We start from the raw sequence: 24,765 nt of genomic DNA, 5'->3' as shown, positions 1-24,765 counted from the left end.
AATATGCAGCATGTTTGCATATGTAGCCTAGATTAATGTGAAAGATAAAGGAAATAAATACTAGACAGTGCAAAAAGTGAGATAATTGCTAGAGGTTATTCAGATTTAGAAGAACATTGTGCTGCTACAGAAATGCATCATAAAAAACAAATTAAAACAAAAATAGCTAAATCAAAGCTGACTGAAAGTACTGTAAAAAAAAACTAACAAAAAAACAACCCAAGAAGCCAAATGAAAACCAAAGAACAACAACAAAAATAGCAACTTGCAGGTGAAAATTAAAGGTCGTCAATTTAAAATGAGAAGACTGAATTTAATCTTTTCTAAAGTGTCAGCTCTGCTTGTTTCAACACTTCTTTTACCACTTAATACAAGCACTCCTGCTATCACAACCAACACTACACCTCTAATGCTGTTAATAAGATAGTCAAATTTATGCCAGATAACAGAGCTGCGCTCCTTTGAACACAAACACTCAGCTTTACTTCGACTCTTTTGAAGGGCATGAAGGAGGACAGCAGAATAAGAGGTGTAATCTTCACCTCTTATCTCTAACAACCCCCTTACTTACACACACACACACACACACACACACACACACACACACACACACACACACACACACACACAAGCATCTGTTATCTTATAATTATCATATACATTAGTCAACACCTGTTTCACTTAGCCTCGTTTAATTAGAGCCATTGAAACGTTGCCCTGCGCTCAAAACAATGCCATCCGACATGAAGGGCAGTGTCTTATGGTTCAGTCAGTAAATTAACAAATAAAAAGACGTTGCTCCGGGGCTTGAGAGGTTAACGGACAACTATATTTTATGTTTTCTTCATTCATTTTTAATTATTTTGTGAAAGACCTTCAAGAAATCTCTCGTAGTGACACTTTTACTCGTGCGTAAACGTCTCCTTTTGGCTTATTAGCGTAATTTATTGCTGGTGAGATGGTTAATTCAATTCACAAAACGACAGATCCGAAGGCGGTGAAGTGTCCGAAGCGGCAATAAGAGACTGGCAGGATGCTGTTAACTGTTAACTGAATTCAGGTAAAAACAAAACAAAAAAACCCCTCTCGGTTGATTAGTGCCAGACATGACAAGTGTTAAACTTGTCATAAAAATATATCACATGGAAGAAAAACTAAAATAATGCAAACTACGGATTGAGAGGGTAAGCATTACAACTTAAACAGACAATATTTTTATTTTATTTAGTTTTTAGTTTTATTATTATTTTTAGTTTTGCCTTTTTGGAGGCTGTAAAATATAAATAAAAATGACGAGTCACATCGACGAATGAACAACAATAAACTTTGCTGGACACTTTGATGTAAAATAAAGTATAAATAACAGATCTTTGCTTGTCATGTAGAGACGAGCGTCTTTAGTCACCTCTCCAAAGGGTCGCATTTGAATTGAAACGTAGGTTCTCTCCAGAAATCACAGCGTTGCGATAAGCAGCACACATTTAGCCTCTCCTCGAAAACGCTAAAAGGAACAGCGGAGGGCTTCTTTGATGGGATTTGTTGCCAGTGAAAGCTGTAGGTCTTTTGAACGTAGCTGTCAGTCAATGGGCTGTCAGTGGGATACCCCCCGTCTCCCCCCTCCCCTCCCCTCTCGCCCTCCTCCGCTGGCAGCTGGGTGTAGCCTATATAAACAGACCTAGGAGGTTGCATCAAACTCAGACCTCAACAGCTTGGACGCAGAAAAGATGCCCGCATCGCAAACTGGATTTGGCAACTTCTTCTTGGAGAGGAACATCACTATGCCGACTGGATATCAGATCCCGGTGCTGGGCTGTCCACCGGGTGTACAGCAGCAGCAGCAGGCTCAGCATCTGGCTGCGATGGCAGCTGGGATTCCCATACCATACTCAGGACTACAGGGATATAACTTTATACCCTATCCACACCACAGGCACATTGCACACATGGTGAGTTGATAATTTAGAGATTAACACTCTCACTCTGATCTCGAGTAACTAAAACGGATTTGTTTTAAATTGCATCTTTGTGATGCGTAAAGTCAAACAAATTCTGGGTGTGATGCTTGCGACACTGAGTTAAAAGTGTCGAATCTCTTCTTTAGTTCTTACCGTTCTTTTATTCTACTTTTCAGAGCAGCGGGTTTGACTTGAAAGCAGCCTCTCCCTACCATCACGCTCTCTTGGCTCGCAGCGGGGCTTTCTACCCTCCATACCGTCCGGGAGCAGCCGATGATCCCAGTAGGGTGGCCAAGGTGGCCACCCGAGAGAGTACCGGTGCGCTCAAGGCCTGGCTGAACGAACACCTGAAGAATCCGTATCCCACAAAGGGGGAAAAAATCATGCTCGCCATCATCACTAAAATGAGCCTCACGCAGGTCTCTACCTGGTTCGCCAACGCAAGGAGGCGCCTCAAGAAGGAAAACAGGGTCAGCTGGGCGTCAAAGGGCAAATCTGATGAGGAGGATGAGGAGCAAGAAGGGGAGAGCGATGAAGACGAGCAGAAGTGTCATTTGGATGAGCATGACGAGGCAGAGCCTCAAGCAGAACGCACAGATACAGACGAGCAGGTCGAGAGCGCGTTGGATAGCGCGGGACCTTTGGATGCGCGTTTGGAGATACCGCGTCAGGAAGACAAAGAGCTCGGACTTGTCAAGAAGACAGAAAAGCGTGACTCTGACCGCACGCCATCAGTTTTGGAAAGTAAAGAAAACATCGCCAGTCCAAAACCCAAAATCTGGTCTTTGGCAGAGACCGCCACCTCAGAGACTGTGAAGAAACCTGTCGACAGTTTTTACCACCCTGCCGGAAAACTGTGGGAAGACTGGGCTTCAAGAAACGGACTGCTCGTTCCCTCCTGCTATACGACTCGCGAACTCGTCTAAGCCGGTGTTTGTGCACGAATAAAAAGGACACTTTCCCACAGCTTTTGCACTTTAAACTTTCAGACCTCAGGGATTTCCTGAAGTTTGCATTGAAACGAAAATGTGTCGTGAAACCAAAGAATGAACATGTTTGTGTTACTGTAAATAATGTAGATGTATTTTTCCACCAACAAACTGTAAATTATGTTTCCTTTGTCTAATCATGAAGAAATATTTTTTTGCTTAAATAAACTTCGACTTATGGCGAAATTCTGCAGTTTTACTGGTCTGTATCCCTACTTCTTGATATACTTTGCATACAGCTTTGAGCTTTTCCGATCACACTGATGACAGCCCACATTAACAGTCTGATAACAGGACCACATTAATCTATCACTTAGAGACTATGACATTAGACTAAGAATTCAAAGAGATTCAGGGAAAATTTACACATCAAAAACGTCTATTGTGTCTTTCTCTATAAGTTTTTTGATAGAATATTGCAAGTTAATTCAATTAAACTTGATTTTTTTTAAAAGAAAACAAACAAACTATCCCCTTCCTAAATATGGCACTTCCATTTCCTAAAACTTAACAGCAGCGGGGCTTAGGGTCTTTCAGAGGTTCTTAGTATCAATCACACCAGTTTCCATGTACATTCAAAAGGGACCTACCTCCATTAATCCACACATAATGAAAAAAGCTCCTGGGAGGAACTGGTCCGAAATGCCTTGTCTTCTGGCCTCAACTCTCTATGCAAATCCCTATAAACAGTAACGCACAGAGGCCAGATTAGCTCCAACCTGACTCCCAGATTTCTCACACAAGCGACACGAAATAAAATTGATATCATGTCATGAACCTTAAAATATTCGATACCGATAAATGTATGTCTGCTTTGGATATTTACAAAAGTTTTTTGCCTCATATTTCTAGTGTCGCACTAAAAAGTTACCGTTTGAACTTAAAAACGGAATTTTCAAAGTAGAGTAATCATCTGGCGCCTCTCTGTGGAAATCAAGAGCAATTACAGCACAGTTTAGTCTACTAACCTGCAGGGTTTTAACATAAAGTCATCACTGAGAAGAGAGCAGAGGTGAAAAGGACAAATGTACTCAGACACAGGTAAGAGGCAATTAAGGCTCTTTAAACTGTCAGCGATAAAACGCAATTCATGTTAGGACTAATTGCAAAGGCACAGCACAAACATTTTTAAATTAATTGTGACTTACACTTTCAAAGGAGAACGTAGGCTACCACGTCCATAAACCAATGCAGGAAACGGAAACAAGACGCTCCTTTCATCTCCGGAACTCGGTTGAAGACATCACGTTTTAATATTTTTATCAGCATCGTCACCATGAGTACATAGACCATGAAAGCCCACGGTTCAGCAACAAACAGTAACAACTAAGAACTAATTTGGCTACACGTAATACTACCCAGTTGTCAAAATGGCATGGTATAGCCCGCTGAACATTATACTTCCGGATCCCACAAAGGCATTATGGGAATTGTGGGAGGCTATGGTAACCAAGAGCAGGAAACAATGAACAAACTCATCTTATTAAATGTCACAAATTTTAATGCAGAAACGGTGAACAATATGCCATTTTCATGCTAAACGGCACAATTCTAGTACATGCAAATACTAACAAAGCATCTGTACAGAACAAATGAGATCACAACATCATATACAAGCTAACTGTAGGATGTAAGCATGCTCAGCATGGTGGTGTCCACTGTGGGGTGGTCTTCGCTGTTGTTTTGATCTTGATGGGAGTGGGATTGTGCTTACATAAACAACCCCACGGATTGTTATTTCCACATGTTGCATGTTTTCAAATTAAAAAACAAACAAACAAAATGTACACGGTAACAGTAGCTAGTGGTCCATGTGACATGTCCATAGGAGCAGGACACCTGTCAATACTGTCTTGGACCCCCCCCACACACACACACACACACACACACACACACAAACAAAAACAAAACAAAAAATAAACAATTCATAACTTAAAAATTGCAACCAACCTCAAAACTAATGCAGGTAAATCACACACTCTCTTTACACTTTATAATACATCTTACTTTACATTTTATTGTTAACATTTAGACTTATAGCTAGCTACTTTCGGCTGTTCACTTGCCACTAGGGGTCGCACTGGGCGCTTCATTTGGTGGAGTTTTAAATCGCATGTCCTTCCTAGCTGGAAACAAACCAGGGATGTTTTGTTTGCCGGATGATAACGTCTACACCACGTATATATAGTGTGTGTGTGTGTTTAGGTTTTTACAATTTAGTGCAAATGAAATGATTGTAACTTCATGTAAACATTCAAAATGAATTAGTAAGGAGACTAATTCATTGATTCTTATTCAGATCAGGTAATTATTTTTTAACTTTGTGCAGCACTTTGGACAATCTGTGTCGTTTTTTAAACTTGCTTGTAAAATTGATCCATTGACTGACTATCTTCTTGAGACTCAAACTGAGACTCCAGCTGAGACTCCTGACGAGACACGATTTCTTCTTTGCCTCTCTCTTGCATCACCTGGTTCCCTTTATCTGTGAATCCTTCTGAGGAGAGCTCATGGCTTAGTTCATCCTCATTTTCCTCTGGTGTCATTTGATTATTATACGTTGTTTCTTTATGGGCTGTTATGTCTTCTTCACACATCTGTGGTTCATAATACTTCTGTCAGAGTTAAAGAAATAACAAACATTATAATAACGATAAAATCATTTTGATCAAGTCAACAGTTCTGGTGCTTTGCACATTTTTTCCTCTCACAGCAAAGCATGTACAACTTTATGCTATAGTTCCTGTGTTGAATTATGCAGTGCATTTCTCTGAAACAGTGTCTAAAGGTGTGAAACAGGATTTAAGGTACATCAGAAATACAGACATGTCACACAATCAGCAGGATGTGTATATAAATCCACTGCAAACCTATTAAAAGGGACCGCACAAAATGACCCAAGCTGATTAAACTTGAGGACAAACCTCAGCACTCATTTAAAAGAACAGGCTTTCATTTTGTGCAACTGTTTCATTTCTTTCTTGCTCAAAGTTAAAATCCACATATCGCTTTCACGTGTGTACATAAAAAAAAACAAAAAAAAAACGTGTTGATTGCTGTTATATTTTTCTGGTCAGCATTAAAGATTAGCAACAAGCAGTCTTACATTGTGAAAAGCCTAAAAAAAAAAAACCAAACAAATATTTATAGTTTAATTCTTTAATGTATGAAATTATTAAATTTTTAACAGATCCTTGTAGGTGCACCTCTTATGACTGGATTCATTAGCTGTTGCTTAGCTTAGCATAAAGCCTAGCTGTTTCTAGGCCTTATGCTAAACTAAGCTAATCTTTCAGAATCTAAGATATCATCTTTAGTTTACAGATGTACACTGGAGTGCTAAAGTAACATATCTGAAATAGTTTTAGAAATTGATTACCTGGTGAAAAGACACTAATTGATTCTAAATTCCATAATTTCAAATATATACAAACACACACACACACACACAATATTGAACTGTTCGATACAGCGCTTTCGGTTCAGTACGCATATGTATCGAACAATACAAAATTTACATGTGTGTGTATATATATATATATGGGTATCTTTTTACTGTCATTAAAAAGCGTCTATGAAACAACAAATAAATACATTTTAAAAAGTCATATTTACCTTTGTCCTTTGTTTTATGCATTCTGCTTTACCGATTCATAAAAAAGAAGAAACACAGAATATAAGTACATAGGAAGATTATTATTATTTATTTGTTTAGAGCTTTAGAGCACAGCTTACCTCGATATACTAAAACCAGGATTACAACAATGACCATTAAAACTGCAAATGAAATAATGCCGATTATGTGACCCCGCTGTGTCCCTGCTGGAAGAGAAAAAGAAATAAAAACACAGTTAAACATACATCGAGTTCTCTGATACTGTCTAGAACATGGGTATTTGTGCAGACAAAATGTAAAACAAAAGAGACTTTCATGTCAAACACGTAGTCACATTAAACAGAGGAAGCATAAATTCAGAAGCGTTGTGGAAAACTGAAAATAAATCATTAATTCAGTTGTAATTCTAACATTAGCAGTAAATTAGGAGACTGTGGAGTCTACACGTCGATACATAGTAAGTGAAAGCTGACAAAGCCACACTGAAAACCACAGACCAACTAAGATTTATGAGACAAACCTTCTCACAGTTGACATAGTTTCGTTTTGAACAATGCACCGCATCCAACCACACAGCTGCACACGGCAGCAGCGAGAAAGGTGAGAAACCTTTGCAATTCATCTTCCTACATACAACTTACCACATGTGTTGTCGGTGGTGTGCGTTCCCTTTTCTTTAACTTGATATCCCTTTTCACATCTGCAATGAATTTCACAGTATTAGAGCAGAATTCCTGCCTCAGTGTTGCATTTGTTTTTCAATAATTCGTTATTGGTTTGTATTTCCACTTTGAATACCACTATTTTCATTTGATTTGTTGCCCCTACACAAAGATTAAAGCTTATGTAAGTTACTGTATTTGGGCCCAATGAAAGGTAAGTACGCCAGAGGTCATATTTTGGTATAACCAACTGGTTGTGTCATGAAACACAGTAAAAAAATCCCATCAGCTAGAAACACCCTTTTCTTCATTTACAGAATCTCCTTTTCAGTCAGACTCACACCTTTAATATATCACTGCTAAAGTTACACAAACTTAAGAAGCAAGTCAATACAATGCCTCAGATTCGCTTTATTTTTTCATGTTGACAGATTTAGACAAACACAGCTCTACAAGGTCTTCCTACATCAATAGTGAATAAACAATGGTCTCCGGGTGTCAATTACAAGCAGCATTTTCTATCATTGTCAGGAAAAATATAATCTATGGCACGGCTCTTCAGAAGAACTGAAACAACCACCTGATCCCTGTTTTTGAGAAGAAATTCCTGTACAAAATTCCAGATTTTGTGGCCAAACAGCTCACATCAGCTTTTTAAATTCATGATAAAAAATTAAGGTGTATAAATTGTTGTTAGTACAGTAACTTTGCGGAAGGAGCATATAACCCCAGATTTAGCCTGGTTCCCTGTTCCATACAGGATCCAATTTAAACTCTTACTTTTTTTTTTAAGTCACTTAACGGCTGAGCCCCTTCTTTTCTGTCTGAGCTCCTATTTATGCTCCAGAAAGAACCGTGAGATCCAGGTCGAAACTAACCGTAACTATTCCACAGACTCAGTCTCGTGGCGACAGCCTTCTCTGTGGAATACTCTGACTCTTAATATTAGATCAGCACAAACACAATCGTTACTAAAGACACATTTTTCATGGTCTGGCTTTTAACACACTTTGACCTAAACATTTTGGTTTTAACAGCCTTAGTTGTTTTTATTGACTTATCTCATCTACTTATTTGTTTTTTCTATATTTTACTGCATCGTTATTGATTTGCATTTTATTTGTTTTAGTGGTATTCTACATTGTTAAGCACTTTGTGCAGCATTGACTGTTTGGAAATGTGCTATATAAATAAACTTGACCTTGACCTATGGTGGATATTCTGCGGGACTATTTGTTGGCATAGTCACAGGAAGAAGGAAAAATATTCTTGAAACACATAACTAAATTCAGAAGGTGAACAAAGGCCCTTTTTCAAGTTTTTTTTAATAAAGATCATCTCTAAGTTCACATGTTAATGTAAATGTGTACTTACTCTGTCCATTTGTGGCACTGAGCATACCACGACGCATTATTGTTAAATGTCCCGTCTGGACATTTTTCACACTCAGTGTCCTGTGAGTTGTTGCCTGAATATCAAAAATCATTTTCAAAAAATGAGACTCATTCGCACAATAAAAAACTTAAAACGAATTAAACAAATGTTCAGTCACGAGGATGTTGGTACCTATGACTTTAGCTCTATATCCTGGTTGACAGACTGTGTGTTCCACACAGGTAATACATTCTTCACTGGAGCAGTGGAATCCCACTTTACACTTGCAGATGGATCTCTCTGTCTTGCTTTTTGGGACTTGAGCCTCAAAGTTTTTATCTAAATGACAAAAAAGGTTTACGCTGTAAGGCGAGCAACATTAAAGAGAAGCCTCTCTCTGTCCCAGTATACACAGACACACTATATCGGAACAGTTTGAGGTAATTTGTCACAATTTCTTACTTCTATCACAGTAAGGCTGCTGCAGACACTTGTTTTTCGTTGTGTATTTATCCTGGTAGTGATTATCCAGACAAGGTTGACATTGAGGATTCTTACAATCTTCTGTAGACATGCTAGTCCCTGCAAAACAAGATATGCAGAGTTAGAATCAAGTATATTATTTGCAAGTATTTTATTTATCCTGAGTAATTAGTAAATTGGGATTTCTGAGTTTAGGTAATCAATGGACCTTTTAGGGAAATATGACAAAGTCAAGTCAACTAGGTGATGGTTGGCTTATCTGGTTCTAACAAACCCTAACACCTTTTAATCAACACGTTATATTTGGTTTGTTTACATGCTTCACATTGTCTTTGGGATTACGAGGGCCCCTTTTCCCAGTAGCAATTACTAGGTTGTTTTTTCTATAAGCTACTCTATTCTGAGATGTTAAAATAGCAGGATCGCAACTTCTCAGTGTCTCTGCTGTCATCTTAAAATGTCTTTTGTGTTCCACCAAAAGTCCATAAAGCTGGAAGACACTCACACTGATAATAAATTAAAGAAGAGTAATTACTGTCGTTTGGAAATCTCAACCTAAAGTAATTCTCCTCAAAAAATGAATGAAAGGGTCTTTTGTCAAAATGTCTGCCTCCAGTGTAAGAAATCAACTGTTTCAGTTTCGCCTTCTTTTTATACGGACACATAGCACAAGACAGGAAAGATGAATTCTCACTTGGTGCAAATATTCAGTTTGTTTTAGGTGAGGGTGCTGCTAGTACAGACCATGAGTGAGGCATGACTAAAGGCAACAACTAGCTTGTTGGAAATGCACATTTGGCTATAATATGTATATCTTTTGAAATGTTTGATGTGCATGTTAGCCTTTTGACACACAGGTCCTGAGGAACATTTTCAGAGCTGAAATGCTTGTGTAAAAGCAGCCAAAATGAAAGCAAAAGCAAAGCTTTAGTAACAGTGATCATGCTGTCTGAAAAAGACAGTTGTCGACCACATGCTTCCTGCTGCTAGGTTTTTTCTTATACATGCTACTTTAAATGTTTATTACTTGAAAAAAGAAAGATTGGATGCTATTAGTGCAGTTATGCCTTCGATATGGCTCTTAATCTTGTATTTGTTGTTTATGTATCTGTCAAGTTCAATTTGGTGACATTATGTTATAAATAACAAGAAAGCAGATGTTTTATTTTAATTTCCTTCATAGGAAAAGTGTTTTCGTACCTGGCTTACACATGAGACAGCACTGACCGTCCTTTTCATACTGTGTTTCTGGGTCACAGCTGGCCTGAGCAACAGTCATTCCCTGCAACAGAAAAGCATTACATTTAAATAAGAGGTAGTTAGCCCTTGTGTGATCTCGAGTATCGGTTGAGTTTCTCTATGTTGATAATGTTAGATTCACTTCCTCAGGGTAGACTGCGAGGGGCGTGGTGGAAAGCCCCAAAGATTCAGCCAACTGTTAACTGCTTTAAATGCACGCAGCCAGGTGCACCGCTGTTCGTAACGTTACTAACAAATATTCGCAAATCGGGATTCACACAAGGTCACGTCTTTGTCCAAACCCTCCACTGCCGGGAAATCGAAAGTGAAAGCACCTCATGAAACGTAACTGTAGCATTAGGTTTTGACTTTACAGGGGAAAAGCAGGATTTTGACAATAATATAACACAGTAAAGTAACAGATGGATACGATAATTAGCACACATTATAGCGTATAATAACACGTTAAGAAGAAATAATCTGAAATCGTGCTACTTTAAGTTGTCGCAGGTCAAAACCGATCCCTGTAAAAACAAAAACATAGCATTAATCGGTTTACTCACCATGAAAGACCCGATCAGTATAAGCAGCGCTATAAACTTAAAATCCATTTTGAATAGCGTCGAGTACAACAGCGCACACCTCTGTAAGTGTTCACAGTCTGTCTGTGAACTTATTTAGGCGACGTGTTCTGTTTATACGGTGTGGGAGGAGCTACGCGCGGTGCTTTTCCTTGACCGTTTCCTGTAAAAGCACGTGAAGCTTGTACTCCTCTTCAGCTATTTTCTAAAATACCCAGAAGTAGTACTAAATCCTCTTTAAATAGAATTCCTCTGCGACAAAGCGTTGTTTCACACAACAGGAAGCACGCTTGACTGGCACATTGTTTGCACAAATAAAGAGTGGGTCTTTTTCTGATGGAGTAAGAAGAGCTACTCTGCTGCTTTACTCCAGTAGTAGTATTAAGTATGTCTGAGGACGAACTAAGGCAGTTCTGAAAGTAAAAGTAGGTCCGACCCAGTGAAATCATAGCACCCATTTGAAGATCACGCCTCACCAAACCCCTTAGAAATAACGGAAAGAAATTAAAAAGCACAGTGTATTGGAAAGTCACCCATCTTTGCATGTAGAGGTTTGTAGCAATCTTTATTATTTTAAAAGCTTGCTACTTCTGGCATTTAAACATTGTTCACAGCTGTGTGCTAATCCCCACCAAGAACAGCAGTGCATTTTATGATATTTGGATTTTTGGTGATGCTGCTTTAGACTCAGATTGCCATGTGACTTCTGAGCATTTCTTCTCCAGTTATGTATTTATATACCAATACTGCTTTGAATTTTGTCTTCTCTCTCCCACACTTTGCATCTGTTCTCTCTGTCTTTCCCTTCACCCGTTGCAGCACATGGCAGTCCCTGCTTGAGCCAGATTTGGTTTTGTTTTGGGGGGATTTTTTTTCCCTGTTAAAATGATGTTTTTCCTGTTAAAAGGGATCATCTAATTGTTGGGGGTTTCTCTGTAGGGTCTTTACCTTTGCCTGTCTATATATCATATATAGACTGTAACAAATTTCCCTTTTAAATTACAACAAAGTGGCTGCAACTTTATTTCCAGTTTTTGATTTCTTTTTTACAGCCTAACTGTTAGAAGTACTGTTTCTTATTCTTGAGGCTCATTAGGCAGAAAGTACTGTTCTATTATGCAGCAGCTGGCTGTTTTTGGCATCAGCTTTTCTGTGTATGTACAGCCATTTGTAACAGGATCTGTACAACCCCCAAAAACTCATGTCTAGGATTCATGTGGCTGGGATCTATTCACAGACGTACAGGTGTTACCATTACCTTTTCATTTGTGTATTACCTGTGTATAACTCTCCTTAAAATCAATGCTAATAGACAAATGATGCACTAGTCAAGCTCAGTCATATTGCAATCACTGAGTCATTTGCAGGGGGTGATACATTTTGGGTTAAAGCAGTTGCTTTTAGTTTGTTTTGGTCTGCATTTTATAGCTTTGAATCTTCCAGCATTTAGGGTGGGTTGCATTCCTGCCCTGGCTCTCAGTGTGGTGCCAAGGTTTGGTCAATCAGAAGTGGTAGATGACACACTCGTCTGCTTTTACTACCCTCTGCAGATCATTCCAGGTTTCTGCTCTACAACCACTGTGATGATGGCTACTAATTATCAGTTGTTGCAGGGAGGTGGTCCTGTTTGAGAATTCCCGGTGTAACCCAGTTCCTAAAATCATCTCAAACAGAAAGAGAAGAAAAATTAAAACATTTAATGTTCATTGTTCTGTTCTTACTGTCCCGGTTAATGAAAGTGAAATGAGATCAAAATAATTATTTAAACATAGAAGGGATGCAGATTATATATGATATGCTCTGGTCAAACAAGGGTTAAGTTTCTCAGAGGGTTGATGAGCTCTGATGAGAGCCTATTGTTTTACTCCACTCCTCACATGTCAGCCAATCGGTGAAGCTCTAGGCAGCTCTTGTCCCTCCTTAGTACCAGCTCCCAAGTTTTCAGTCTCTTGCTTCTACAGCCGAACAGAGCAGACGGACTAAAACTTTTGTTATCGGTAAGCTGGAGAAATTAACCTCTAACGAGTTAAAAGAAATACCATCTAAACTGATATTTTTCACAAATTATGTATTTGCACTTGTTGTTGTCAAGGGCAGAGCGAAACCGGAGGGTTTACTGAGCTGTGGCTCCATGTAAATGCTGAGCATCCACTCGACGGCGGTAAGCTAAATGTGGCTAATCAGACACGTGATGTGCGGAGTGTGGGTACAGTTGTTCGATGTCTCTGAAACGCACTGTTGTTATGCTAGTTAGAGCATTAACTAAGTCATTAACATGTGAAAAGTTGTAAATGGTTAAAGCAGCTAAAAATAACTTTATGAGAGATAATTGTAAGCAGACTTTATCCTGCTTCCTGTTTAAATTTTGATGTCAATCGGTTGTTTTACAATACTCAGTATTGAACACTTGGAGGTAATTTTTAGTGTATTTCCACTTGTACTAGTAGGCCTATGGTACAAGCGGGATTAAGCACGTCTATTTTAATACTCCTATTTGTGGACTGAGTCCTTGTGTTTACGTGTTATTGAAATTGATTATTTGCACTTTGTTCAATTTCTGATAAGCATTTGCATATTATTCCATTTCTTAAAAGGGGTAATATACTTATTTATTTGTGATTAGATATATATGTACAGTGAGTTTATTTTGATCGATGTAATTAATGTTTACAATGAAAGTGAATTATATGGTGACTATAATTCCTGAATGTTTAAAACCTTGTAGATAATCTTTAATGTTACTGCAGGTTACAAATAATTGAACCTTGATACTGTGAAATTTTGGATATTGCTACTTTGACCTTTGAAACTTGATATTTTAATGTTGTACAACATGACTGAACTGATGATGATTGAATTGATGATAGCTGATCTGAATAGTAGTTACTGCACTGTGACACTACTTTAGTTTAATTTGTGAGAGTTATCCTTAAAGGGCATGTGACATATATTTGGCCATTGTTTATAGGTCAGGTTTTTATATGGGACGAATCCAAAGACCAGGTCAGCGATTCCAGAACCCAGAGTGTTCCAGTGTTCACTGGATGGCGAGCCAACCCAAGATCCTAGGAGACGATATACATGTACACGCACACTCATTTGCACATTGATGGACTACAATCCTCTACTGTACAAGTAGTACGGTAGGACAGACAATCACACACACACTCCTTGTCAGACGAATTCTATGGGCCCCACCGGTACCATTTGGACTTAAAAAAGACTAATTCTTTTACTTGTGCACAATTTTATTTAATTCTATTTTTTTTTGCTACTTTGGGGGAAATTTTTATACTTGACATTCTGTTAAAACCTGTTGTAATACTGTGTTGTTTACAAATTTCTTTTACAAGGCTTAACATCACTAAAGTACTTTTAAAGCCACATAACTGTGTTTGTCTGGTTTCTCTGCCATTCGTGTACCAGAGCTCTAAGAGTCGTTCTCAGTCTTCTGACACTAGCCCAAATTGCTTATTACTTTAGTAATTATCCATTGGTACTTTATGTAACTCCACATAAGTGCTACAAAAGTGGCGAGCCAGCCAGGAGTGTGATTGCAGAACTCAGTGCAATACAGACTGTCCTATCTCACAAACAAATTGTGAGTGAGCCATCAGAGTGTGAACCATCCAGGACCTCTAGTGTGACATTTGACTTTGCCGACTCTCCCATCCCTTCTGACTGGAAAGACCGCATTACTCAAAAGCTGAGCAGTATGCCAGAGGTCTTCGCCCAGACTGATCTGGATTTTGGAAGGACGGACAAGGTCAAACACCACATTAAGCTATCAGATGAGACACCATTCAAACACAGAGCCCGACCGATTCACCCGCACGACATAGAGGCTGTTCGAAAGCATTTGCAAGAGCTTCTCGCAACTGGAGTAATCCGCGAGAGCGAGTCCCCATTCTCTTCGCCAATTGTTGTGGTCAGGAAGAAGAACGGTCAGGTACGTCTGTGTGTTGACTACCGTAAGTTAAACTTACAAACAGTGAAAGATGCATACGCCCTCCCAAGACTGGATGACACCTTCACCGCACTCTCAGGTTCCAAGTGGTTCAGTACACTCGATCTTAAATCCGGCTATTATCAGATCGAAGTTGCAGAGAGTGACAAGCCCAAGACTGCCTTTGTCTGTCCACTAGGTTTCTGGGAGTTCAACCGTATGCCACAGGGAGTGACAAACGCGCCAAGTACTTTTCAGAGGCTTATGGAGAGATGCATGGGAGACATAAATCTGAAGGAAGTTGTTGTTTTCCTGGATGATCTCATAGTTTTCTCGAAAACCCTTGAGGAGCATGAAGCCAGACTCATGAAAGTCCTGGAACGCTTAAAGGAGTATGGCTTAAAGCTGTCCCCCGAGAAGTGCAAGTTCTTCCAGTCCTCAGTTCGGTACTTGGGGCATGTTGTTTCTCAACACGGAGTAGAAACTGACCCAGAAAAGACAGCCACACTTAAAACTTGGCCAGTCCCTCAGAACCTTAAGGAGCTGAGATCCTTCCTTGGGTTCTGTGGATATTACAGACGGTTTGTTAAAGGCTACTCAAGTATTGTGAAACCGCTGAACGATCTAACGTCCGGTTATCCACCACTGAGGAAGCATTGCAAATCAAAAGGGAGGAGTAATCAGTATCATGATCCAAAGGAGCCGTTTTATGGACGGTGGACCCCTGCATGCCAGAAAGCATTTGAGACTATCATTGACAAGCTAACGTCGCCTCCAGTCCTGGCCTTTGCTGACCCAAAGCTGCCTTACATCCTTCATACGGATGCGAGCACTACGGGCCTTGGAGCAGCCTTATACCAGGAGCAGGAGGGACAGCTGCGGGTTATCGCCTATGCGAGTAGAGGTTTGTCAAGTAGTGAGTCCCGCTATCCAGCACATAAGCTCGAGTTTTTGGCTTTAAAGTGGGCTGTAACAGAGAAGCTGAGTGACTACCTCTATGGCAATCAGTTCACCGTTGTCACAGACTCAAACCCTCTGACCTACATCCTCACCTCAGCAAAACTCGATGCAACCAGTTACAGGTGGTTGGCGTCCCTCTCTACCTTCAATTTCAGACTCCAGTATCGTTCTGGAAAACAAAATGGAGATGCCGATGGACTCTCGCGTCGTCCTCATGGCAGGCTACCTGATGACCTTACATCTCAAAAAGAGAGAGACCGGATATGCCAGTTCGCAAAACAACATCTGTCAGATCCAGACAATATTGACTCAGTCGATCAGGACGTTGTTCATGCTATCTGTGAGAGACAGTTTGTTTATCATTCAACCACCTCTGAAGCTTTGGGTGATGATGCAGGTATAACCCTTGTCGAAAGTCTTGCCATTTCTGGAGATGCTATACCTGACAGCTTTGAGCAAGAAGAAACATTGGGAGGCTTACACATCATTCCCCACCTGTCACCGGCAGATCTCAGAGACAGCCAGAGATCTGATCGGTGCATCAGACATGTTATTACCCAGATGGAGAGTGGGGAGAAACCCCCTCCCACATTGAGGAAAGAACTTCCAGACGTAGTCCTGTTGCTGAGAGAGTTGAACAGGTTCGAGCTGTGCAATGACATTCTCTACAGAACACGAAGAGAAGGCGGTAATAAACATTACCAGTTGGTCTTACCTGAAGACCTGCGAGAGTCTGTGTTGACAAGCCTACATGACAATATGGGTCATATGGGAATAGAGCGCACACTCGATCTGGTCAGAGCCAGGTTCTATTGGCCAAGAATGTCCTCAGATGTGGAGAAAAAGATAAAGACCTGCCACAGGTGTGTGCGCAGGAAAACGTTACCTGAGAAGGCTGCACCTTTGGTGAATATCATGACGACAAGACCCCTCGAGCTAGTCTGCATGGATTTCCTATCCATTGAACCAGACAGCAGTAATGTGAAAGATGTTCTTGTCATCACAGATCATTTTACTAAATATGCAGTCGCTATCCCAACATCGAACCAAAAAGCTTGGACTGTCGCAAAGTGTCTGTGGGACCATTTCATAGTACACTATGGCATTCCTGAAAAATTACACAGCGATCAAGGGCCTGATTTTGAGTCTCAGTTGATCAAGGGGCTGTGTGAAGTAGCAGGCATACAGAAGATTCGGACTACGCCGTACCACCCCAGGGGCAACCCGGTGGAGCGTTTTAACCGAACACTCTTAAGTATGCTTGGAACTCTGGAGAACAAAGACAAGTCACATTGGAAGGATTTTGTAAAGCCTTTAGTTCATGCGTACAACTGTACCAAGAACGAGGTAACTGGATTCACACCGTATGAGCTGATGTTTGGGCGTCAGCCACGGTTGCCTGTCGATTTGGCTTTCGGTTTACCTGTGAGAGAACAACAAAACAAGTCACACTCCCAATATGTTAAGGACCTCAAATCCCATCTTGAGGAGAGCTATAGAATAGCTACACGGAGTGCTGCAAAGGTAGCCAAAAGGAACAAAACCAGATTTGACAAACATGTGACCACATCTACCTTGGAAATCGGGGACCGAGTGCTGGTCAGGAACATACGCATTCGAGGAAAACACAAACTCGCCGATAAATGGGAGCAGACCGTCCATGTGGTGGTGAAACGAGCTGGAGACCTCCCTGTCTACACCGTTAAACCAGAGGGCGGGGATGGCCCCATACGCACCCTACACAGAGACCTCTTACTCCCTTGTGGGTTCCTCTCTGCAGCCAAGGAAGTGAAACCTGAACAACCAGAACCCAAGAAAAGGCCCAGAACGCGACGGACCACTCAGAAAGACAATGAAAGAGCAGATCACCCCTCGGACGAGGATGATATTGTTTCAGTCCACTGGTTTACAGATAGATCAGTGCCAAATGACTCGGCGTACATTGTCAAGCGAGATCTTCTGCTGACCCATAAATCAAGTCTTGGTCAAGATGATGTGACTGCAGATCAAGACAAGTTGGCTGGTAATGCTCCAGCTTGTGCAGACACCATCTCCGATGTTGTTCCAGCCAGTCATGCTGACCATAACCAACCTTATGACAATCAGATTGCGAGTTATGGAGAAGCCTTGTATGGGGAAGACTTACCCGGAAATGACGAACCTGAAAAGGAAAGAGACTTACCCGGAAATGACGAACCTGAAAAGGAAAGAGACTTACCCGGAAATGACGAACCTGAAAAGGAAAGAGACTTACCTTCTACGGATCGCCCTGACATGAGGGATGAACAAATCCTACTTCTTTCGGACATGTTAGGGAGTGATGAGGAAGGAGAGGACTTGATATTTGACAGGGAAACAGTAAACAAAGAGAGAGATGAACAAACAAGCAAAGAAATTCCTGTTCGAAGATCAGAAAGAAGTCGCCAGCCACCAAAAAGGCTAGACTATGCTGAATTGGGAAATCCCCTTGTCACTGTGGTCAAATCATTATTTCAGGGTTTAACCACAGCTTTCATTGACTCTTTAAATTCTAAAGCTGAATTATTGTTCTTAGATGATGCAGTTCACAGTAGACATGCAAAGGGACTTGCATGAATTCAAGAGGGGAGGGTGTAACCCAGTTCCTAAAATCATCTCAAACAGAAAGAGAAGAAAAATTAAAACATTTAATGTTCATTGTTCTGTTCTTACTGTCCCGGTTAATGAAAGTGAAATGAGATCAAAATAATTATTTAAACATAGAAGGGATGCAGATTATATATGATATGCTCTGGTCAAACAAGGGTTAAGTTTCTCAGAGGGTTGATGAGCTCTGATGAGAGCCTATTGTTTTACTCCACTCCTCACATGTCAGCCAATCGGTGAAGCTCTAGGCAGCTCTTGTCCCTCCTTAGTACCAGCTCCCAAGTTTTCAGTCTCTTGCTTCTACAGCCGAACAGAGCAGACGGACTAAAACTTTTGTTATCGGTAAGCTGGAGAAATTAACCTCTAACGAGTTAAAAGAAATACCATCTAAACTGATATTTTTCACAAATTATGTATTTGCACTTGTTGTTGTCAAGGGCAGAGCGAAACCGGAGGGTTTACTGAGCTGTGGCTCCATGTAAATGCTGAGCATCCACTCGACGGCGGTAAGCTAAATGTGGCTAATCAGACACGTGATGTGCGGAGTGTGGGTACAGTTGTTCGATGTCTCTGAAACGCACTGTTGTTATGCTAGTTAGAGCATTAACTAAGTCATTAACATGTGAAAAGTTGTAAATGGTTAAAGCAGCTAAAAATAACTTTATGAGAGATAATTGTAAGCAGACTTTATCCTGCTTCCTGTTTAAATTTTGATGTCAATCGGTTGTTTTACAATACTCAGTATTGAACACTTGGAGGTAATTTTTAGTGTATTTCCACTTGTACTAGTAGGCCTATGGTACAAGCGGGATTAAGCACGTCTATTTTAATACTCCTATTTGTGGACTGAGTCCTTGTGTTTACGTGTTATTGAAATTGATTATTTGCACTTTGTTCAATTTCTGATAAGCATTTGCATATTATTCCATTTCTTAAAAGGGGTAATATACTTATTTATTTGTGATTAGATATATATGTACAGTGAGTTTATTTTGATCGATGTAATTAATGTTTACAATGAAAGTGAATTATATGGTGACTATAATTCCTGAATGTTTAAAACCTTGTAGATAATCTTTAATGTTACTGCAGGTTACAAATAATTGAACCTTGATACTGTGAAATTTTGGATATTGCTACTTTGACCTTTGAAACTTGATATTTTAATGTTGTACAACATGACTGAACTGATGATGATTGAATTGATGATAGCTGATCTGAATAGTAGTTACTGCACTGTGACACTACTTTAGTTTAATTTGTGAGAGTTATCCTTAAAGGGCATGTGACATATATTTGGCCATTGTTTATAGGTCAGGTTTTTATATGGGACGAATCCAAAGACCAGGTCAGCGATTCCAGAACCCAGAGTGTTCCAGTGTTCACTGGATGGCGAGCCAACCCAAGATCCTAGGAGACGATATACATGTACACGCACACTCATTTGCACATTGATGGACTACAATCCTCTACTGTACAAGTAGTACGGTAGGACAGACAATCACACACACACTCCTTGTCAGACGAATTCTATGGGCCCCACCGGTACCATTTGGACTTAAAAAAGACTAATTCTTTTACTTGTGCACAATTTTATTTAATTCTATTTTTTTTTGCTACTTTGGGGGAAATTTTTATACTTGACATTCTGTTAAAACCTGTTGTAATACTGTGTTGTTTACAAATTTCTTTTACAAGGCTTAACATCACTAAAGTACTTTTAAAGCCACATAACTGTGTTTGTCTGGTTTCTCTGCCATTCGTGTACCAGAGCTCTAAGAGTCGTTCTCAGTCTTCTGACACTAGCCCAAATTGCTTATTACTTTAGTAATTATCCATTGGTACTTTATGTAACTCCACATAAGTGCTACACCAGGAAGAAGAGTTTCTGCTCGGCCTTTTTTTTTACCTAATGGGAGATGTTTTTTGATGAGGTGATATCAGAGGTGTGATGCGAGAAACATGTTGCACTTAAATCTCTCAATTTGCCCACCATGTTTACAGATAGCAGACACACCTTGATATTTTGAAGTGAATTACCATCTTTTTTTTCTTTCTTTTTTTGAGATGTTAAGGTCCAGGTTGTTATAGGAACACCACTCCACCAGTCTTTATTAAAGCTTTATTTTAGGTAGCACAAAGTGGAAAAAAAAACATGTACATTTTTATTGAAAGATCTGTATTCTATAAATCTTTCAAAAATGCAATAATTAAAAAAAAAAAAAAGTATTGATGTCTCATATATGACTTCCTGTCCTGATGTTGGCATGTGCAGTGTCCTTACAACTGTTTCACACAACGTAATAACAGTACTTTCAGATGAGCACCTCAGATTTTCGGTGATTTCCAGGACAATTTCCACTCCAGGTGAATACAAAAGCAGACTTCTATCACATTCTGAATATTAATAATCGGCACGTTGAAGCTCAAACACTCTTTATATGTTATACATATGATGCATGTGTTATGTTATATATACATATAAGCCACATGTATGGTACTGTTTTACTCATAGTAGTCATGCAGTATTTTGAAATGATGAGATTATTATTGTAAGGAAATAATAATGATTATTAATGGACTTTAAGCACTTTATATTTATCTAACAAAAGTGGAAAGTACAATGACTTTTGTTGTTTTGTTCGTTTTTGACCACACCTACTCTGTGATAGTTTCTTAAACCCACCACACCACCACCAGGGATTTCCCTATAAGAGTTTCGTGAGCGGGCTTTCCCCAATGCAGCTGCTGTTGAACATTGTTTGTCTTAAAAGGCTGCTTTTCTCTTATATATAGATGTAAAATATTTATATGTAACGTTTTTAAAATATCTATGACCAACGCGAGCTGCTTCTTCGCCAAATCGAATGAAACAGCAGCAGGTGTTACATTCTGTTGCGCTATACTCTTGCAATTACGGTACAGGTACCGTAAGCAGCCAAAAATCATTGCGACGTCACCACGTCACAGCACTGCGGTTTTTGGAAATTCCAGTACAGATTCCCTTTCAGTGTCCTGCTTTGTTCCCATTTTAAAAATGTCACCACTGTCCTGTAAATTTCTGAGGAATATGAACAGATTAACATTAACAAAACTAAATCTGGAATTTTTTGAAAGGTACTTTTTTTTTCTTCTTCTTCTTCTTCTTCTTCTTTTTTTTTATTTTTTTTTACCCCATTTAGCTAACTCGTTTCACAGATTTCAGATTTACTAATCACAGAATATCTATCCATAGCAAAAAAGTACTTCTCATGAATTATACTTTAAGATACTATAACATGAAGGCGTTGCCCCCTTTTTTCCTATTTAAATGCACGGGGATTTGTGTGCCTAGAAAAAATCCCTGTACTTGCGCAAACTAATCATGTTCTGTATTCTAAATAGCCTGTTTCACTGGTGAAGTGATGAAGGTCTAGATACTGTCTTATCTATTTTGCCATTTATCCATTTATCTGTTTTAAAGCTTTTTTCCTCTCCTAAACTGACTATAATGGATTTTCTTCATAAACTTTGTTGTAGATAAAGTCGATGAGATGAACTTCATTACTTACAGTTTTTTTTAGTGTGAGTATACTTTCAGCTATCAATTAAAAAAGTAAATATGCAGTAAAATAACTCTATTGTACACTAGCTCTCAGATAAGTAATTTGTACACAATACATACAATACAATAACTTTATTACATTATTTCTGATCATTTCATGGTCAGAAAAAAAGGTGCATGCATGAAGTTAGGCTTATGGTCTCAGGGTATGAATGTGAGATAGCTGTCTAACTCTGTATGTTTATCCTGTGACAGATTGGTGACCTCTCCAGGGTGCTGTTACGCCCCAGTCTAGGGGTACAGGAACGTAACATAAGAGTTGAAAAGATTGACCCCGCCCTGGTCCCCAAAACCATACACAGAGGAGAAACGATTTCTTAGTGAACAGTGGTTTATTGTTTAAACTGAAGCGTGACTCCGGGGTGAACAAAGGCCAACATAACAAACAAAACCAGCTTAATCAGTAAAGGAGGTGCTACCTAAACCCTACGTGATGAAAAGAACAAACAAAAGACAAATGCCACACCTAACTCCCTAACTGAATAAACAGGAGGAAACAATACAGAAAACAACAAGGCAGCTCACCCCTTCGGCTTCAGTGACTATTTACAAGAGAAGGCTGATTTACACACTATATACAAGCTCGATAGGTCACGAGAATCACAAATATCACAGAGTTTTGAGGCCAGGGTCAGGTCTGCTGCTGTCAGTTGCTGCCCTGGGACAACTGCTGTTGAGGGATTTTGAAAGCAACCACATGAATAGGGGACCAATTAGCAGCCATCAGCTAATCCAATCAGGGACCTGCAGAGACTTAAAGACACAGAACAAGAAACAGCCACCAAGACACATTATGGCCAGGGCCATGACAAGTGCACCTGCCTTTCACCCTGTGATAGCTGAGACCGACTCCAGTCCCCTCCCTGTGACCCTGAACTGGATAAAAGGAGGAAACTGGATGAACAATGGATGAAAAAAACGACACCAAAAAAGCATAGCAATAGATTTATGAAGATTAAAACAATAAAAAAAGGAACTTCTCAGATGCAATCTCTATGAAAAGGAACTACAAAAAGAAAATGGTACAAAATGACATAAAATTGATGTACACAGCAAATAAACAGTACTCAAAGTTAGCTTTTAAAACTACAGTATAATGTATGCAGTGCAAAAAACACAATAATCATGTACTCAATGAACATGTGTACATAAAGACATGTGTACATAAAGACATGTGTACAAACCTATGCAGGAAAAACACCTCACACTATGAATCCCAACCAGATGTTTACAGTCTTTGCACTGTGTGATTTGGAACTGTAAAGTTTTAAATCCTGTACATCTCATAATATTTTAACTTTTAAATTAATGAATACATATTTTCAAACCTATGCTATAATAATTCAAGCAAAGTAATTCTTTCTTTGAAAAAAGGAGATACATTTTTAGTACTTTTATTGCATTTCATATGAACACTCAAAATTATGGGTTCCCTCGCACTCTCCAATGGATAGAAAAAACAACAGAAGAGGTAAAACCATGTCCTGCCAGTTAAGACATGTAACCTGCCTGGAAATGTATGCTATTTGGAGATAAAGTCTTTGCGCTGGCTGCTGTAGGTGTGGCTAAACAACCTAAGCAGGAACAAATTTAGCCTGCGTTGAAAGTGGGCGGTGGTAGAAGGAATCCTACAAATCATAGCACATTTCTTTTTTTCCCGCAGTCGTCAAGTATACCTCTGTTTAGGCTGCATGACAAACAAAACAAGACACAATACTGTGAATCTATATTTGCAGTAAAGGAGAAACGTCTTGCTGAAGTGAGAAACTGTGTAGCATTTTGTAGATAATCTAAACCAGCTAGGATGCCAACTTTAGGATCAAAGAGAAAAGACAACCCACCCAGGATGGAGAAGTACACTGGGGGCATGCCACAGGTAAGAATCAGCTTATGAATTAAGGAAGTGCCAAGCTCTTTCTGCAGATGAGTCATTAAATAACAACAGCTTTACTGTAATAGTGATTCTACAGAATAGCTGCCTTGCTTTCACTAACGTCACATGTGCAGGTCCACAGCAAGAGCAGACAATTCTCTGTTTTAGCACACCAGTGTCTCTTTAGCATTTTACTTCCTCAATTTTACTTGACTTCCTTTTTGATAGAAATTTCCCAAAGATAGGAGCAGACATTACTCAGAAGTGTGAAAGTATGTTCCTGGAATAGACCTTTTAAATGGTTTCTGATAATGTTACAACACAATGGCTTATCAGTGTGGTTAGACAGACAGATGTTGGCATTGCTCATACTGCGATGCTGAGAAATCAGTGCCATCTTTATGAAAATCTAAAGGAAAACTTAAGCAGTGCACCTGTGGATAGTGCTTATGGTGAGAGCGTGACAGCTCTTTGCTGTGATATTAAATAATTTATTTTTCTGTGGTTTTTCAATATTGTCACTTTTTTAAAATATGAAGAAATAAATCACACACAGAATGCTTGTTTTGAGATTGGGATGACCTTTGAAATGTGGGTGAAAAAGGAAAGAAAATCAACCAGACAAAGATAAAGTCTTCATCTATTTACATTTTTATGTTTTCAGTTGAGCAATGAGATGCAACTAGACATCCTGAACAAGGTGAAGAGTGGACAGTTATCAATCGATGACGCTCTGCAGCAGGCAAGGATGGACAGAGAACAGAAGATGACAGATGACAAGGTAACCCTCATTTTTCCTAAGCAGGTACACGATTTTCATGGTGACTTCAGTTTGAGTGTGACATGGGTGTGGTTTCA

The 24,765-nt window shown here is 39.5% G+C and overlaps 4 protein-coding genes and 1 long non-coding RNA gene across 9 annotated transcripts in view; 4 read left to right on the top strand and 1 right to left on the bottom strand.

Annotated features, from left to right (window-relative positions):
- Positions 1-1,710: 1,710 nt before the first annotated feature.
- On the top strand, positions 1,711-3,121 carry irx7 (iroquois homeobox 7). The gene is made up of 2 exons (XM_085443922.1): positions 1,711-1,946; positions 2,132-3,121. Exons 1-2 carry the CDS (start codon positions 1,725-1,727, stop codon positions 2,879-2,881), a joined length of 972 nt encoding a protein of 323 aa, XP_085300048.1. The 5' UTR covers positions 1,711-1,724; the 3' UTR covers positions 2,882-3,121.
- Positions 3,122-4,430: 1,309 nt separating this feature from the next.
- On the bottom strand, positions 4,431-11,032 carry cd40 (CD40 molecule, TNF receptor superfamily member 5). Of its 3 annotated transcripts, none has more exons than XM_085444237.1 (9): positions 10,882-11,032; positions 10,280-10,361; positions 9,059-9,178; positions 8,789-8,935; positions 8,597-8,690; positions 7,202-7,260; positions 6,680-6,763; positions 6,560-6,585; positions 4,431-5,559 (listed from the first exon to the last, which is right to left on the bottom strand). In XM_085444237.1, the coding sequence occupies exons 1-9, from the start codon at positions 10,927-10,929 to the stop codon at positions 5,299-5,301; spliced, it is 921 nt and encodes a 306-aa protein (XP_085300363.1). In that variant the 5' UTR covers positions 10,930-11,032; the 3' UTR covers positions 4,431-5,298. The 3 variants fall into 3 exon arrangements, with proteins under 3 accessions (XP_085300363.1, XP_085300361.1, XP_085300362.1); XM_085444235.1 differs by having other exon boundaries at positions 6,680-6,766; positions 10,882-11,030; XM_085444236.1 differs by having other exon boundaries at positions 6,560-6,582; positions 6,680-6,766; positions 10,882-11,030.
- A 1,513-nt stretch (positions 11,033-12,545) lies between these two features.
- LOC146685053 (uncharacterized) lies at positions 12,546-14,382 on the top strand. The gene is made up of 3 exons (XR_014917138.1): positions 12,546-12,896; positions 12,992-13,060; positions 13,868-14,382. It is a non-coding gene; the product is annotated as an uncharacterized LOC146685053 (long non-coding RNA).
- A 1,898-nt stretch (positions 14,383-16,280) lies between these two features.
- LOC146685052 (uncharacterized) lies at positions 16,281-20,299 on the top strand. 3 transcript variants are annotated; one of them, XM_085444285.1, is made up of 3 exons: positions 16,281-18,772; positions 18,868-18,936; positions 19,744-20,299. In XM_085444285.1, the coding sequence occupies exon 1, from the start codon at positions 16,367-16,369 to the stop codon at positions 18,398-18,400; it is 2,034 nt and encodes a 677-aa protein (XP_085300411.1). In that variant the 5' UTR covers positions 16,281-16,366; the 3' UTR covers positions 18,401-18,772; positions 18,868-18,936; positions 19,744-20,299. The 3 variants fall into 3 exon arrangements, with proteins under 3 accessions (XP_085300411.1, XP_085300412.1, XP_085300410.1); XM_085444286.1 differs by having other exon boundaries at positions 18,873-20,299; XM_085444284.1 differs by having other exon boundaries at positions 18,868-20,299.
- Positions 20,300-23,708: 3,409 nt separating this feature from the next.
- LOC146685051 (uncharacterized) overlaps positions 23,709-24,765 on the top strand; it is a 59,143-nt gene continuing 58,086 nt past the window's right edge. The window contains exons 1-2 of the mRNA XM_085443695.1: positions 23,709-23,910; positions 24,572-24,688. Of these exons, the coding sequence (XP_085299821.1) occupies positions 23,839-23,910; positions 24,572-24,688 (189 nt within the window). The 5' untranslated portion in view covers positions 23,709-23,838. The remainder of the gene's footprint in view (positions 23,911-24,571; positions 24,689-24,765) is intronic.

The sequence above is a fragment of the Copadichromis virginalis genome, linkage group LG20 (genome assembly GCF_057382275.1).
Source record: "Copadichromis virginalis isolate Kocher_CV1m ecotype Utaka linkage group LG20, C_Virginalis_male_GT1.1, whole genome shotgun sequence".
Taxonomy (NCBI): domain Eukaryota; kingdom Metazoa; phylum Chordata; class Actinopteri; order Cichliformes; family Cichlidae; genus Copadichromis; species Copadichromis virginalis.
Note: the sequence above shows the minus strand (reverse complement) of the source record. Positions and strands in the feature narration are given on the sequence as shown.